General features: G+C 34.2%; 2 protein-coding genes across 5 annotated transcripts in view; one reads left to right on the top strand and one right to left on the bottom strand.

Annotated features, from left to right (window-relative positions):
- The window catches only part of LOC136033183 (uncharacterized), a 37,617-nt gene extending 23,453 nt beyond the window's left edge, over positions 1-14,164 (bottom strand). Inside the window, exons 1-2 of one of the 4 annotated variants that reach the window (XM_065713884.1) lie at positions 14,042-14,164; positions 10,522-10,559 (exon numbers count right to left, since the gene is read on the bottom strand). In XM_065713884.1, the coding sequence (XP_065569956.1) occupies positions 10,522-10,552 (31 nt within the window). In that variant the 5' untranslated portion in view covers positions 10,553-10,559; positions 14,042-14,164. The remainder of the gene's footprint in view (positions 1-10,521; positions 10,560-14,041) is intronic. The other 3 variants (XM_065713886.1, XM_065713887.1, XM_065713885.1) reach the window with 3 other exon arrangements.
- Positions 14,165-14,199: 35 nt separating this feature from the next.
- LOC136033182 (dihydrolipoyl dehydrogenase, mitochondrial-like) overlaps positions 14,200-16,946 on the top strand; it is a 41,233-nt gene continuing 38,486 nt past the window's right edge. The window contains exon 1 of the mRNA XM_065713883.1: positions 14,200-14,319. Coding sequence (XP_065569955.1) covers positions 14,284-14,319 — 36 coding nt within the window. The 5' untranslated portion in view covers positions 14,200-14,283. The remainder of the gene's footprint in view (positions 14,320-16,946) is intronic.

The raw sequence follows: 16,946 nt of genomic DNA, 5'->3' as shown, positions 1-16,946 counted from the left end.
GGTAGCGGTAGTAGTAGAGGTTACAATGCTTGTCATAGGGGCCGTATGGGGGGGGTCATCATCCTCAAAAACATAACTACTGCACCTTTCAATACGCTGAACAAAATGAAAATCGCAAAATTTTGATAGAATGCATTTGGGATTATGATGGGCGTAGGGGGGCTGGTTGCCCTTCAATCACTTCCGATTATTAAAAGGACATTATACTTCCAATTTCCATTCGAATGAAGCATTTGGAGGTTTCTATGACAACTACTCCTTTACGAGGCACCCTGGTCTAAAAGAAAATAAGTAATTAAAAAAATAATACATTGTGCCCACATCACTTTTTAATTAACCAGCGCTTTTGTACTGCCTATGATACAAGGTCAGCAATATCCTAGCGTTACCTGCAGTGTAAAAATTACTAAAAGAATAACAGTTGAAATCTCCAGATTTTGGGCTTCAAAGGGCCACATTCAGGGGAGGATCCACGATTTTCTTTAGGGGGGGATAATAGGTTACTTCGATGAACTTGCGAGCAAAGACATATCTGCAATTTACAGGGAACCTCGACAATTATGTGTCGTAGGTAGGTAGTGGAAATGGTCGTAAATTTAATCTAAAATCTGGTGAGGGTTAAAGTTCTAATACATCTGTTGAAATTAAAATGGTTTAAAAATACTGATACCAAAAATAGTAAGTTATAAAACCACCCCGCCATAAAAAAATAAAAGCTGTTCACCAACTAAAAAAATATGATACTTAATATTTTCTGAATAATTTTTTGGCTTTACACTTCTGGCCGCTATAGCAAGTGAGTTCAGCTTTTTATGGTCAAAAAAAGATTGGTCTTGAACCATCTTTTGGGGTCATGCACTCTTTGTGACAATTTTTATAGGTCAAACCATTTAGCATGTCGTTTAACTTTATGGCATCGCTTAGTAACTACGATAGTAATGAAGAGTACGAAATGAGGATAAAGATATAACTTGTATATTCGTGAAATATATATTAAACATTAAATACTAATTCTTTCAGGGGTGTAACAAGAAAAACAGAACGAAGAGATAGAAATGCATAGAAGAAACCTAAAACGAGGGTTTTAAGTATAGGCAATAAAGTAGCCTATTAACTAATCACTGATTATTTTTAAAAATAAGGTTTTAATAAACAGTATCAACTTTGACGAAAGGTCAAATTATACTTTTCAAAACAACTTGGCATATCTTTTCACTTTTTAAAGTTTTATATATTTCGCTTAAGTTACAGAATTGACAATTTTATAAGAAAAGTGTCTTTTTGTATTTCCACAACCGCCATATCTATTTATTACGCGGTCGATGTCCACCTTAATATTTTGGTGAATGTTTATAATGGCTAGTCCTGTCATTTTAGAGATCTTCGTTAGTATTTTCTCTTCTATTCATCCTAAAATATTCGAAGAATAAAGACCAAAATCGTCAGAAAAATATTAACTCTAATAAAAATGCACGTAGGTATAGCTGGTTTCTAACTTGGTAGATATCTAATTTATTTCTTTTTAATCTTGAGATTTTCATAGATTCAATCCAAACTTTAAATCTCGATATGTCTGTTGAGCAAAAAAATAAAAATTTGAAATTTGACTCAAATTTAGCAGTAAGTAAGAGAATTGCCCTTTAAAATTTTTATTTATAAAGAACTAATCGGAGAATTATGATTCGATGACATGTATCAAAATAAGTATTAAAATCCTCAGCGGTATATTTAGCAGTTTAGACAATTTTATGGACAAATAATTGTAATCCTATACAAAAACATAACTATATTTTGTGACTGGTTGCTATTGAAAAGGTGAGAAATTCTGAAGTAATAATGTAGTTGTATTCCATTTCCGCGGTTAATTCAGGTTGTGTGAACATCCACTTTTTATCAACATTTTATTAGTAAATATTTGAAAAAAAAATTGATACCAGTCCACTAATTCAAACTGAGAATTCAGAGACCCATCTGTACCAGCTAGATTAAAAAAAAAAAAAAAAAAAAAAAAAACACATAACTATTTGCCTTGTTTTATAAACGATTTTTCGAAAATCTATTCTTCGTAAATGATTACCCCGAACTTTGAAGGAGCATTTCAACTCATTTACTTAGTCTTAAGTATATACTTATACGAACCTTAATTAAAGTTCTAATAGTTTGTCCTTTATTTTAATGTTTTAGGATGAACAGAGGAGGTGATGTCACATATTGCAGAGCATTAATTAGGTGAATATAGGCGGTAAAGGGGCCACCATTTGCTCACCAAAATCCAAAACTTAAATTAATAATTTTTGCATTTCTCATACATTTACTTTCTATTAAACAAATCCCCTAAAAAACAGCAAAAACCACCCTGTTGTAACCACCAAAACCAGCAAACCAGCAAAACCACCTGTTGTAAAAACCACCCTGCTTTGCAAAAAAAGCAAACCCAAAAACCCATACAGACAGCCAGAAAAAGTAATGATATCAATTTATTCGCCTCAGTGCCATAGCAAGATTCGAAAACAAATTTTTGACAGTATTTTGCTTTTCAACCCGTTGTGACAGCAATTCTGAAATATCATTTCGACAGCCTAAAAAAGTTAGGATTTTAAATTTCTCCTCCTTGCTATTACGAAATGAAGATTTTCGACTCTCAGTTGGCTTTTGTGGTAATGCGGACGGATTCCTATGATAAACCTAAATATAATTAAATACTTTTTGGCGGTATGCGTCATTAGTAAAATCTAACAGAGACCGCACAAAGTAACTGAAAGCTTGTTTCAAACTTGTTTACAAAACGAAACAGCCTTAATAATTAAAAACTTAATAAAAACTCAAATATTAAAACCAATTATAAAAAAAGATAACTTTCGTCTTAACCCAAACCAGAGCAAGCGGTCGCAACCACAATTCCACCACTAAGTCAATGGGGGGGGGGGTACTTCCCCGGGAGCAGAAATTTTAGGGGCGCATAATTTCAAATAAATAAGCTAATGGCTATTTTCATTTTGATATTTTGAAGTTTTATTTTTATTCAGATAAATTAGAGGGCACATTTCGCAGTAAGTATTAGCAAATTGAATCCAATATTTTCATCTTCCCCGTATCCTCATCACCATTCCTTGAAAATAAAATTAAGTAGCAATAAAAGCGATATATTGCGGTGATTTAGATCCCTTTCAATTGTCCCACGAACTCCAAGACATGCAGAAAATAATTCAACACTGACATATTTCCTTGAAAGAAACCTATAGATGTGCTAGAATTTATTGCGCAACGAGGAGACGAAAGAATCTTCACAAATGTAAGAGTTGCTAATCAAATACTATTAGCGATTACAGTGTCGGTGGCCAGTAGTGAGAGGTTGTTTACCTTAGACCCTCCAGAGCCAGGAATGGTGCATAGGGCATCTACAAAACCGCGCTACATATTGCAGAGCTGAGCTGCAGAGACATCTCCCCTCTACTGTGGTTTAAGGGAAATCTACCCTCTACTCAGATCCTGTTTATACCACCGTCACAACGTATGTCTCGGGCGACCTCTTCTGCACCTCCCTTCAGGGCACCACTCATAAAATGTACATGGGAGCCGATCCTCTGGCATACGAAGGACGTGACAAAGGTACGTCCATCTCCTATGTTTCAAAAGGTCAGTAACTAATGTTTGACCGGTTTTCTAGCAAGCTACTATGTTCATGATATTGTCTTGCCACGGTATATTCAGCATTCTTTAAGGGCATATGTATCCAAAGGCTAGGACACGTTTCTCCGGTTGAACATTTTGCTTTGAGCATCCACTTGCATAAAGGAGAATGCACTTCACTCTGTTATTTACTAGGCAGAGCTTCAAGCACACCCTCTTACTGCACCATAAAATACTATGAAACTGCACCATAAAACTGCACCAACTTATTAAAAGCCAATATAGCTTGTCCAATCCTCGTCTGTTTTCGTTGGTTATTTCACCATTATAATCAATCCAACTACCGAGGTACTTAAACTCGTTGGCCTGTTCCAATTATTTTATCATTCCTTTTCAGTGTCAGCAGAGAATCAGATGTAGCCATGCTCTTTGTGCTACTGACATTCACTATAAGTTCAAATTTTTTGGCTTTTTCATCTATGGCGTCGAGTAGCAGTTGCAGCTGCTTTTTCCTTCTTCGAGGAGAACAACGTCATCCGCAAAGTCCATGTTGGAGATTTGTCGACTGCAAAAATTCACTCCAGGGTGAATACTGCCTCGGAATGTAGTTCATAGCAACAAGAAGCAGGAATGGGGATAGGACACATCCCTGTTTGACATTATCCTGAAGAAAGGCGTATCCCAATTATCTGTGGGCAAACAACCTTCACTCTCTTCATATAGTGTGATTTTCATTTTGATCAAGACTTTGCTCTGGATGCGAGAAAGGCCAGAACCACCACTGCTACTACTACTGTGACTACTATTACAACCCAGATTAAAGGTATGAAGGTGAAAATTTCAGGGAATGTTGAGGGGGAAGTTGAACTGAATCAAAATACTCTGTGTGCATTGAGGTTTATCAAAAGGGGGCAATTAGCAATATCTTAAAAGCGGCTCAGAGTATGAAGTTAAAACATACAGGGATTGTTGTGGGGGTGTTTAAATAACCAAAAGGCAATATTTGTATGTTATTACTACTGCTTCAAGTACCACCTCTACCACTACTGCTGCTGCTACTACTATTACTATTACTAAAGTTAAAACTAAAAAGGTAAAAATTTCAATAAATATTCAGACATTGTTGACCTAAATCAAAACACATTACGAGCTTGCTGGTTGTCTAAAGGACGTATCTGCAATACTGGAACAGCTGTTTACGGTATTTTGTTGAAACTGTTAGCGTGTGTTAAGGGGATGTTGAAAAAACAACAACAAAATATGCTATATGCATACTGATAAAGCCAAGGGTATAAGGTGAAGTAAATAATTTGTTAGACCCCACAATTTTTTCATTTACAAAAATTGAGAGAAAAACGAGTTTAATTTAAATAAAACAGTTGAACAGAACAAAAGATTGTCGTTATTTTTTTTTCTTTTTTTGCGTTTCGTTGTCGTTTTCTTTAGATGGTTTAATTTAAAAAGTTGTTTCTTATCCACGGAAAGGGAAACTAAATAAAGGAACTATATGCATGCTGGTTGTCAATAGGACAGCAATATTTCAAGAGCGACTGAGGGCATTAAGTTTAGACTTTCAGGGCTACTACTATTATAGTAGTATAGTAGGCATAGACACAATGTCTTGAAAACATAATAGAATATTAAGTTTTATTTCTAAGGGAAAGTTGAGGTGTAGAACTGAATAAAAAGATACTATATGTGTCCATATTTTTAAAAGGGCGTATATTACAGAAAATCGTTGAAAAATATTTTCCGACATATAAATAGTATGCCTTGATATTGATTCTTATAACCGAGTCAAACACAAAACGAGCAAAAACTAAGAGTAGTAGGGCTGACACCCAAAGTGCCTTCTAAAGACCAGAACATAATTTGCATTTTATTGAAAACAAAATACATTTTAAATGTTTTCACTTTTTAACTTTAATAAATTTATTATTATTCAGATTTTGAGGATTGAATGTCAGTATTTATATTAAACTGTGAATCCACATTCATTTTCTTAGTAATCTTTGTTATGATGGTGATTTATTTTCTATAATATGAGAAGTAGAAAAACACAGCTCGAAATTAGAATTGTTTTCAGCAAAGTCTAAATTATGTTCTAGTCCTTAGAAGGCAAGGAGGGCGTCAAGCCTATCGTTCAACGAGTAATACTAATAGTTATACAGTTAAACAGCATTGCATTAGATCCCCACATTTGTTAGGATAGAGGTTAGGGAGTCTTTTTGCGTAAGATGGGGGTATTTCAAGCTCCAAAAAAACATTTTTAGGCCCAAATTTCAAACTTTCAACGCGACGTCCGTCCAATATATAGTACAGATATTTATGGTTGCCGAGCTGGAAAACATTTACTCTCTAACAATTTTTATCTCGAAAATCTTTTATTTTGCATTAAAGTATTGTGAAAAGGCTAAATTAAAGCAGAAAGAGGAGGGTTTGAAAGGGGCAACAGCCTTATCAGACTAAACAAAGATCCAAGGGCCTTCAATTTATTACTTATTTATTTGTTCCTTTTCTGACTCGGTCACTTTGCATCAAAAGGGAATCTTAGATACTTGGGAAGGGGGGGGTCTTCCGATTAGAAATGGAACTGCTAGATCTCTTCTAAGATACGAAAGTGACTAAAGGGCAGCCAGGCATCCACTTGTGGCCTTGTTACCCGACCCTCGACCCCCAAGACATACAATAAAATTTGGAATAACCATTTTGTTCAGAATAGTCGTCAAGTCCAATAAATATACCTTAGTGAATGAAATTATTCCCACAACTCTTGGAGCAAGGGTCAAATGTCAATTGTAGAAAATGGTGATTTTTTACAGATAGGTTTCACGGAGGAAAATAAGGGGTATGTTTAGTCTTGAGTGTCTAGCGGCCTCTAAACTTTCACGGATAGTTTCCTTGACCAAGAAGAACACATATTTTGTTGACGGAGTGGGAGGGAGAGAGTTAACCCTATGGTACAAAATCTCCTTATCTCTGGTGAGTTTGAAACTTACAGCCGCTAGTCGCAAGGCAACCTGAGAAAAACCTAAGATCCGAAACGCAATTGACGTTTTTAGAAGCGTTTGTTTTACTGAGGTTTTTTTTTTTTTTTTTTTTTTTTTTTTTTTTTTTTTTTTTTTTTTTTTTTTTTTTTTTTTTTTTTTTTTTTTTTTTTTTAGGCTACATTGGACAATGAGAGAGTGTGTTTGCAGAGAGCATATCACACAAAGAAAAAAACTAAACCGGAAGTCATAAGTGAAATTCTTTTCCTGGGAAGGTAGAGGTCATTTGTATAAAAAAAAACTAGATAATTTGATCGCCCCTGCCTTCGACCCTATAAAAATCAAAGCATATTTATAATAAATAGAAAAAAATGAGTGATAATCTAATTCATATGTCATAAACTAAATACAACTTAACAAAATTTGAATCCATTTTTATTAAGGAAATTTCTACCTATTGGTTTTCAGAATATCTTCTAGTTTAACTGCCCCCCCCCCCAATACCTGTGCATAGAGTAAATTCACACGAATATAGGGGGTACAAAATGTATTTTTCAATGTGTAGGGTGGAGGGGGGGAATTTGTAATTTTTCAGTTACATCATCAAGTAACTAGATGAGTCTAGTTAATGGAAAAACTGCAAAAATGTACTATACTTTCTGTTTCACCACGTTTAATTAGGTCAAATTTTTCCCTTGATAGTTAAGTCTTTTACATCCTAAAATCTATCAGTTCAAGATTAGATTTTCTTGTTTTAAAAGTTTCAAAAATGGATACGAATACAGCCTTTACATCTGCAAATAGGACAGAAATGGTATCACTGAGAAATCACCGAAAAAAATAAGACTTGGTGATTTTTATAATAACACTCGTATGTAGCTAGATAAGTCCATCGGTTGTAGTTTGGTCATAGAAGCTAGTAGGGAGGGGGATCAGCTAGTTTTTACTTCCAATATTCAAATCAAGAGTCCAATATAGCTCCAAATTCTAAAATTTGTAATTGAAGCATCTAATAAGTGCTGATACGTTTTGTGCTTACGTTTTGGATTCACATACTAAGGCATTAATATTGAACTCTCCCTATTTACAATACCATACTGACTTTTTGCTAATTTTGCTTGTATAATTTTTTTTTCTTTTAACCAGCTCTAAAACAAGAATTGACATAAATGTATTGAGAATTATTACTGTTATTAGTTGCATTTCACATAACACCAGCGCTACTCGTGAGAAATGCCTGCTACTAGTCAAATAAAGTGAGCATATATATATATATATATATTTTTCTCAGAATTTAGAATATTTTAAGCTCGCATATATGCGGAACATACTCTTATCTATTATAATCAGTTTTAACTTGCAGCCCTAGGAGACCAAGCTTCGCTTGAAGGGATTTAGACATAAAAAATATTTAGTCCCCCCCCCCTTCCGGAAATGTATACCTCTCACATCCTGATTTACACAAAAAGTTCAGTGTAATCTTTCTAGATTTCAAAATCTTTTATAAAGATGCAAAGGGGAAGAGAGTTTTTAAACTCTACGTGTCAAATTTTCCCATCCGATCGTCATCCCTGGCAAGTTTTATTAATGTAAATCTGCTGCAATAATGCCAAGAATTGTTCAGATTTACTGGATGGGCTATTCTTGATCAAACAATGTTTAACAGATAAGTTAATATTTCACATATTTCTTTTCAAATACTTTAAGTTAAAATACTATCGCTATTTCAAATATAAACAAAACTTCCAGAGGAGATTCTCCATGGAGGAGAATTTCCGCAAGGTTGGGGGAAAGTTCTAGATGAAATTCGTCCATTGGACAAAACTCTTTTTGTTACTTTTTTTTTTAACGGAAAAGCAACCCGAAGTTCACTTTTTGGGTGCCTTGTGGCATTTTATGATTACCTTACGAAGTCAAATTTATAAAGAGCAATTAAATATAAACAAGGATTTATAAATGAGCCCATAATTAGTTCTTCGTTATCACTTGAAGAAAAATGTTCTACTGAAGACTTGGTAAAGAACGAGTCATCTTTACTTTTTAACCGCTTGGTACATCCTCCCTGTCAGGTGGAGGAGCCCATACACAGGTCCCAGATCGGATAGCTGGGCTGCTACAGATTATGTAAATTATCCATTCCAAATAAGCGCGTCTGTAGGCTAAGCGATGTAAGATGGCCAAACTATCGGTTCGTTGACCAGTTTCGTAAAAAACAGCTTTGTCTAGCTCTTAACTTTGATGCGTTTTATAAAGTTACCAACAAAGAAGGGGGAGAGCTCCTTACTTTCTTTGGCTCAGAACGAAATTTAAAAAAAAAACAACAACTGAAAGTAGAACAACAAGAAGAAGGGTAAGTAATTAAAGTAATAGAAAAGTAATAAAAGGATAGTTGAAAAGTAATTTGATTCCCACCTATGGTCTAACACAATAAAAAAAAGTAAAGACAATCTTAATAGTGAAAGCAGCTCAATTTTCTTCAAATTAATTAACAAACGTGATCCAATTATTGGTCCAGTCTCAGCTTTGGTTCATATCTGCGATAAACCCTTTGAACAAAGAGACTTGATTTTCCTTTAGAATAGCAGGATAAAAATTCGGAACAGAATCATCATAATTTTCAACATCCTAAAAAAAGTTAGGTTTGTGTTTTCCACAAGTTTTCCGACATCCCTCTCCCCATAGGTTGGTTTAGAGGAGGAGGTTTAAGTGGGAACTCACCCAGAGGCAGAAATTGTAGGGGCACAAATTTCAAAAAAAAAATATAACATTTATAATAATTTCGGAATTTTTAAAATTTTATCCATATTAAAATAAAGTAGAGGTTATGGTTGGCAGTAACTTACTTACTGTAATACTTATATAATAATGCTTAATACTTGCTGTGAGCATATGCAAATTCAAGAGGCCAGAACCACCACTACTTTCCCCTAAAGGATAGAAAATTCCCCTTGACTACCGATTTGCGGACCCCTTCTTGCTGCCCCCCAATAAAAATGCTGGATCTAAGTCCCTGCCCTTTGCTAAGAGGACCTATATATAGTAACTAAAAAAGAAAAGATATATGTTCTTCCAAAAACAAAGGGTTCATCTAGCTTTACTGCCATATTACCAAATTACAATATTTACAAACCGATTTCTTTACTAAGGATATAAGTTTGTAGCTTGTAATCCCCCTGGGACGCCTTTCCAGCTAAATGGCTAGCCACTTAGAGATGGATGTAAAGGAAGAAACTAAAGTCTTCTATCTCGATTTCCAATTAGATTAATTTAATGACAGTCTAATTCAAACACTCCAAATTATAAAAATTCAAAGGAATGTTGCTTCCTCTAAAACATAAATGGATTTCAACCGTCTAGAGGACAGGGCAGGGTCAAAGAATCTTTCCTTGAGAGGATAGGGGATGAAAAAAAATCGCTTTGAGGCCAAATTTTTTCCACAGGAAGGTTCCATTAGGACTAGCCTTGGGAGACAGGGTACATGTAAGTTCCTCTATATTTATTCCCCTTTCATCCCCATGAGTGATACATACTGGCAAAAATTGACATATGTGGATAGGCTAACATTCAGTTTTTACAATTATTAGCAATTTTTCTTGTGGCCTAAGAATAATCTTTGTAAGACCCTAAGAACATCTGTTGGTTGCAAGCTCTTAGTTTTGTTTAAAAGAATATCTGGTATAGGGCAATATCAAGAATTTATTGGCAGGGGGTATTTTCGTTCATGGAGGGGTGGGGGTACAAAACAAACTTACAAAACATAGCAAAAGTATGTTTACATGTATTTTTGTTCAATTTGAATATCACTTGTTGAAACAGGTGACCCCCCACCCATGGATACACGTTTGGGTAAGAATAAGTAATCATTCCTTGTGGTTATACCTAAATACTACAATAAAAACAGTACCTGAAAAAAAGCCGACTTTTGCTCCATTCATCCTTTATCTGAAAAAAAGATACAGAATTAAAAAAAAATTACAAATAGACTAGAGAAAGTGGAAAATCCAGCTAGTCAAGTTAATACTTTATTTTTGTTAATAACATCACAGGGAAGGAATATGCTTTGGACACTTGGAAATGACTTTTTTGCAAGATTATTCTCCTCCCCAGCTGGGACAAGAGGACCAAAAATGTAATTTTTCCCAGATTAGCTTCAAAGTTTGTGGGCTTTCTATACAGTGATAGACCATTACAGGTTTGAAGCATCAATGAAAAATTAAGGCTAGGTTAGGCAGTGACAGGGTGTCTTTGCTCCATTTTATTTAGCCTAGCAATGTGTTTCTGATTTGCCTAAGCTAGTCTTGGCTTAGTCCTTCAAAGAGAATAAAGCTAGGGCTTAGTCAAAAAAAAAAAAAAAATGACAATTGGTCACAAAACAAGCAAGGTAGGATACTTTGAGAAACACTTCTGAATTTGACCACACATTTTTTCCACTTTTCTGTTTTCTTAACTTGTTTTTCTAATGCAAATTTAGTTACAGTACTATTTTGAAGTTGATAAACTGATTTTAAATATCACACTGTTCATCACTACCAAGCTAATTAACTAGGAGACACAACTCCACACAAAAACAGGGTAAGAGAAGATGATTTTTCATAGAGTTTGATTTTGATACAAATAATTACATCAAAAGAATTGTATTTTTATGCTGATTTTAAATATATAAATTTCATCAAGTTTAGCCTTACCAATCAAAAGTTACGAGCATGAGAAAATTTCCCTTATTTTTTAAAAAGAGGGCAAACGCCCCCAAAGAGTCATTTAATTTTGATGAAAATTCACACCATCAGATTCAGGACCTATTGACTATTGAGGACCATAAAAAGTGGGGAGATATTTTCAGAAAGCAACCATGATATTTAGAAAATATATAAAATTCTAAATCTAATGGTACTACTTTTACTTTTTAGCATGTTTCCTTTAGATATGGTCAACTGTAACAAGTTTACCTGCAATTGCAACAGTATTGATTGTTAAATTTGGAAAGAGCATTGAATGATGAATTCATGATTTTTTTTACTATTTGATTCCCACACTAATATATAGCCTATCTGTAGGCTACCTTTTGCCCTAACAAACACAAACAATTTATGTAGAAAATTATCAACAGACAGTTTAAATATTTGGTTAGACTTTAGTTTCATCACAAGCTATCTAAACTGGAGACTATGCTGCAAAGCAGCATAGTTTCTGTACTATAGTACTTAGAAATGCTAATTCTAGAAGTGTATTCATTTCTGGTTGAACCTCCTCTTCCATGGGATAAACTAAAAATTTGTAAAATGGGCAGGGTTTTGAAGCTAAGGGAAAAGTTGGGGTTGTACAATATGAATGAAATTATATTTTGAATACTAATTCCAGTCATCACTGGTAATTTCTGTATAGTAGGAAGTCAAAAGATAATTAAAGAACTCAAGTTTCAATTGCTGCTAACATCCAAGATGGTTCACTTTCACTTTCAAGTTAAAATTAACCAGCTGTTTCTGAACAATTGCAATACTAGCTGTTGTGACATTGGCCTTTGATGAAATTTGAACTGGGAGTCAGAGCAATTAGTCAAATATTGCATTTATATTCTGTTGATTTGAAGGTGGGCAGCACAATGTCTGATTTTGCTTACAGGTAACATTACCTATAGAGTGAAGTGTATTAGTCCATGAGCCCTGCAGACAGAGGGGTGAGATCTGTATTATATATTTATAAAATAATTATTTGACCTGAAACCTCAAAGAGTAAAATGGAGAAAAAGCAGCTTTTTAGTGATTTGTGGCATTGAAAAAAGCTGTTTGGTGTTGTTCTGGGGCTAAAGTATGTCATAAGCATCAACTAACAATTCAACCAATCAGAATACAGACCTTGCCCCACTGCTAACAGGGCTCATGGACTACTATGCATTGCTCTGTAGGCAATGTTACCTGTAAGCAAAATCAAACATTTTCTTTTTTTAAGTGAACCATCTTGGATATTAACATCAGTGGATGTGTGACTTTTTCAATTCAACTTCTTTCAACTTCCTACTATACAGAAATTACCAGTGATGACTGGAATTTGTATTTAAAATATAGTTTCATTCATATTGTACAACCCCCACTTTTCCTTCAGCTTCAAATCCCTGCCCACTACATGCATTTTTTGTTTGCCCCATGGAGGAGGAGGGTCAACCAGAAATGGCTGTGCTTCTAGATTTAGCATTTCTAAGTGCCATAGTATGGAAACTATGCTGCTTAGCAGTATAGTTTACAGTTTAGACAGCATGTGACAAAAATAAACAATTACTGAATATTTAGCCATAATTTCCAAAATTTGAATAGATATTTGCCATAGTTTTTTAGGTAAATTTATAGCAAACCATATTACTGGCTTTCATATAAAGTGTATATACCACTCAATGCCTTTTTTCATGCTATTTACAAATATAATAATTGCTTCTACCTCAAATTTAGATTTAAGCACTTTTTGAGCTCTTAAAAATGACCTAAATATGGGGTATAAAAAAAGCTAAAAGCATTTGTCTTAAACTTTAAAACATTGATCTTGAATTTATTGTTTCATTACAAATCCATTTTTTTAATGTTAGATAATCCACAAGTACTGATTCCCCAACATTAATTTGGATAGATTAATTTTACAAATGTTATGTTGTTTTCTTCTTTGCACTGAGAAAATGCACTTGTAGGCCTACTTTAATTGAAAATTCATGATTTTTAAGAGCTTAAAAAGTGCTTAAATGTGAATCTGTGGTAGAAGAGACTATTATATTCGTAAGGAACATAAAAAAGGCATCAAGTTGTATGTTTGCTTTATTGGTAAGTTAGTTATATGAACTGTCATAATTTTTTGAAAATTTGTCATTTTTAGGAGCTAAAAAAGTGCTTAAATATCAATTTAAGATAAAAGTGATTATTATATTTGTAAATAGCATAAAAAAGGCATAAAGTGGTATATTCACTTTATATAAAAGCCAGTTATATTGTTGTCTATAAATTTACCATTTTTTTTCTTTTTTTCAAATGCTCAAAGAAGCTGTTCAAGCCATCTGCCAAAACTTGACACCAACAACTTTTTTTCCCCTGTCATGTTTTACCATTTTACCTGTTTTACCATTTACCATGTTTTACCTGTCATGTTTTGTCATTTTTACCACTGGAACAACCTCTCAGATAAAACAGTCTTAGCTAAACTAGAATCAATTGGTAGGCCAAGGTAAATAATACAAGACAAAGTCTTTACAAGATGTGATCCTAAGTGTAGTCTATATATTTGACCAAGGGTTGGGAAAGATAGATCAAAGAAAGCATTTTATAGTTTTTTAAGTTGTTTTCATAATTTTATAGACTACTGTTTCCTTCTCAGAAGTATAACTATTGCACTAGCACCTTTTGGAACGTTAATAATGGACAAGTAATCCTAAATATCGGTAGACCTACCATTTAAAATGTTCCTGCTGTTAAAGGATTTGTGTTTGCTTTAGTAACTTGTATCCCTCTATTAACTCTTCTCTTCTTTCTCACCTAGATTCTACCCATGTGTTCCTATTTTAAAAATTAAGTGTTGTCAATTTGAAATAAAATCCTTTGATAAGGATATTCAGTTTTAAGGAATTTCGTTCCTAATAGCACCTACTGAAAGGCAGAATTTTTTAGCACTTGTAAATTTTTTTTTAGAAGTTATGCAGTCCCCTGCTAAAGCCTCGTCATTGCTAAAAGTGAGCATTTAAAGTTTACATTCAATAGACTTCTTCGTGATTTTTTAGGCTATAAATAATGCTCTCACAAATTAAAATTTCGATCATTTTGCTTAGCCTAGGAAAGAAATTGGATAGCCTTGGAAAAAACACCATTTGATTCCCAATATGCCTATTTTTCCCAGTACAATATAGGCTCTGTCAATAAGTAATTATTATTCTAAAATGAATAAAACAAGGGTAAAATTCTAGTTAATTGACTTCTTGCTATCTAAGAAAGGGTTTAGGTTAGGAAAATGAAACTTTCAGGGATGAATCTACATGCTAAAGCATGTCCCGGGAAAGTATTCTGAAGCAACTACCTCAACTCCTTCTCCCTCTAGAGGGCCCTGACCTTTGATGACCTTTAAACATAGGCTATGTGTGTTATATAAGTGAAACCTTGCATAATAGGTCTTCTGCTTAATTGAAGTACAACAAAATTGTTTTCAGCATCATAACTTTGCTCAATTCCATTTTATAAGGTTTTAAAGATATATGCAAATACATTGCCCAAATTTAGAATAAAACATTGATGTTGATGTTAATTCCCCTCTTGCTGTTCAGCCTAGAGGACATTCTATGGCAAGTTGATTCTCACTTCTTAATAATTAGTAGGAGGAAATTGTCTTTCCTGAAACTTTAATTCAAATTTAATCTTGCAATTCTTGTCAGAAACTGTATGACAAGACTAACTATCATACAATTTTCTTCCTCACTATCAAATCCTCCTAATAACATATATAGGCTCAACTGCAATTTCTTCTGTCTGAAAAATTTGGTTATTTCATGTCTTTCTTGTTTGCTTTCACAGCACATTATCATCAAGTGTTCTATAGTTTCTGATGCACCACACTTAGGACATTCCTCACTCTGTCCCAAAAATTTTGCTTTGTAACAACCAGCTCCAGCATGGTGTGATTGGAGTCAAAACAGTTTCTTTACTTCATATCTAGTGAGTTCTTTATACACCTTTGTTTCTATATTTCTCTGTTTTTTCATAGTCACAAAAAGATTCCCAGTCAAATCTCTATTTGCTTTAAAACCCTGATGATCAATATCTTTAATCACTTTATCAAATATCATTTCTTTGTAAGGAGTGTCCATGTCAGTTACAAGTTCCTGAGTCAACTGTGGATTTGGCCTTCAAATCTGCTGTTTCATTTCCTGAGATCCCAATGTGGGTGGATAACTACTTTCTTCTTTTTTAATATGTCTTGTAGTTTAATGTAACATATAAGGACATCTCTATTTGGTTTTGCCATAGTATTAGCATTTACAACTGCTTGAATAGCACTTTTTGAATCAGAGCAAATGATCACCTTGTCCTCTTCAACAGATTCCTCAATGAACTCCAGCACCTTCTTAATGGCATAAACTTCTGCCAGAAATACACTGCTCTCTGGAGGTAATGTATTCCCTACTTTGTCACAGAGGAGTGTGTTTATATGTAAGAGATGGACTAACGGTTACTCTCATTTATTTTAATTCTCTCATTACTGATAGAATTGAGTCAGTTCAGATAAAAATACATAATCAAACAATCTCAATTATAGCAGGTTTTGTTTATAGAAGCCCCAGTGCCCCCTGTGTTTTGGACTCCAAATCTAATTTGGTTGCTATGTTATCACATGTTTTTTGTTCTTTGTAGGGGACTTTAACCTTCCTGAAATCTAATGGATTGATGGATCTGGTTTTTGCACCAGAGATTCTCCTTTTTTGTCTGCTCTCTCTGATAATTCCCTTTTTCAAACAATTTCATAACCAACTTGTTTCAAGGAGGGGCAAGTTGCCAACACTCTTGATCTGGTCATTCTCAGTAATCCTGACCTTCTTATTAAGAATGAAATAACCACACCCTCTAAAAAATATCACAACAGATGGACTGTCCCTGATATCCTGTATGATAGTCTACCAGTTGCTGATCCTGAGCTGAAATTTTCAACCAACTATTTGCATTTGTTTTTCTTCCAATTCCAGTATTGTTTTTCCCCCACCTCCTATGTATGATGTATCACATACTATGGAACCCTGTTCTGATTATTGATTCAAGAGTTCTAAAGGAGCTTTTGTCACTCAGATTGAATAAATTTGCTGGGCCAGACTGCATTCATCCCTGTATCCCCTATGAATGTCAAACAGTCTTGTGTCAACCTCTTTCCCTACTGTTCAAGTTATCATTAAATCTTCTCAGACTACCTCTGGATTGGAAAACAGCCCATATCATTCCAATATTTAAGAAAGGTAGAAAGGACCTTGCTGAAAACTACCAAACTATCAGCATGACATCAGCAGATTTAAGGTTCTTGAAAAAATAATCAATTCTGTAAATATTAGACATCTTGAAGCAAATAATCTTTTGCACAGCTCACAGCATGGCTTTCGTTCTGGAAGATCTGTTGATACCAATCTCCTTGAATTTTATGACCATGTCACTAGGTTACTTAATGCAAGGGTGCCTACTGACATGATTCTTCTTGATTTTTCTGAAGCTTTTGACAAAGTTTGTCTCAAGCCACTTGCAATCAAATCACATGCTGTCATGCTTGGAGAGAAGCTCCTGCTCTTGATCCTTGATTTTCTTTATATGCAATCTCAATGTTCAGTCA

The sequence above is a fragment of the Artemia franciscana genome, chromosome 11 (assembly GCF_032884065.1).
Source record: "Artemia franciscana chromosome 11, ASM3288406v1, whole genome shotgun sequence".
Lineage (NCBI taxonomy): Eukaryota > Metazoa > Arthropoda > Branchiopoda > Anostraca > Artemiidae > Artemia > Artemia franciscana.
The sequence above is the reverse complement of the archived record's forward strand: the minus strand, read 5'-3'. Positions and strand labels throughout refer to the sequence as shown.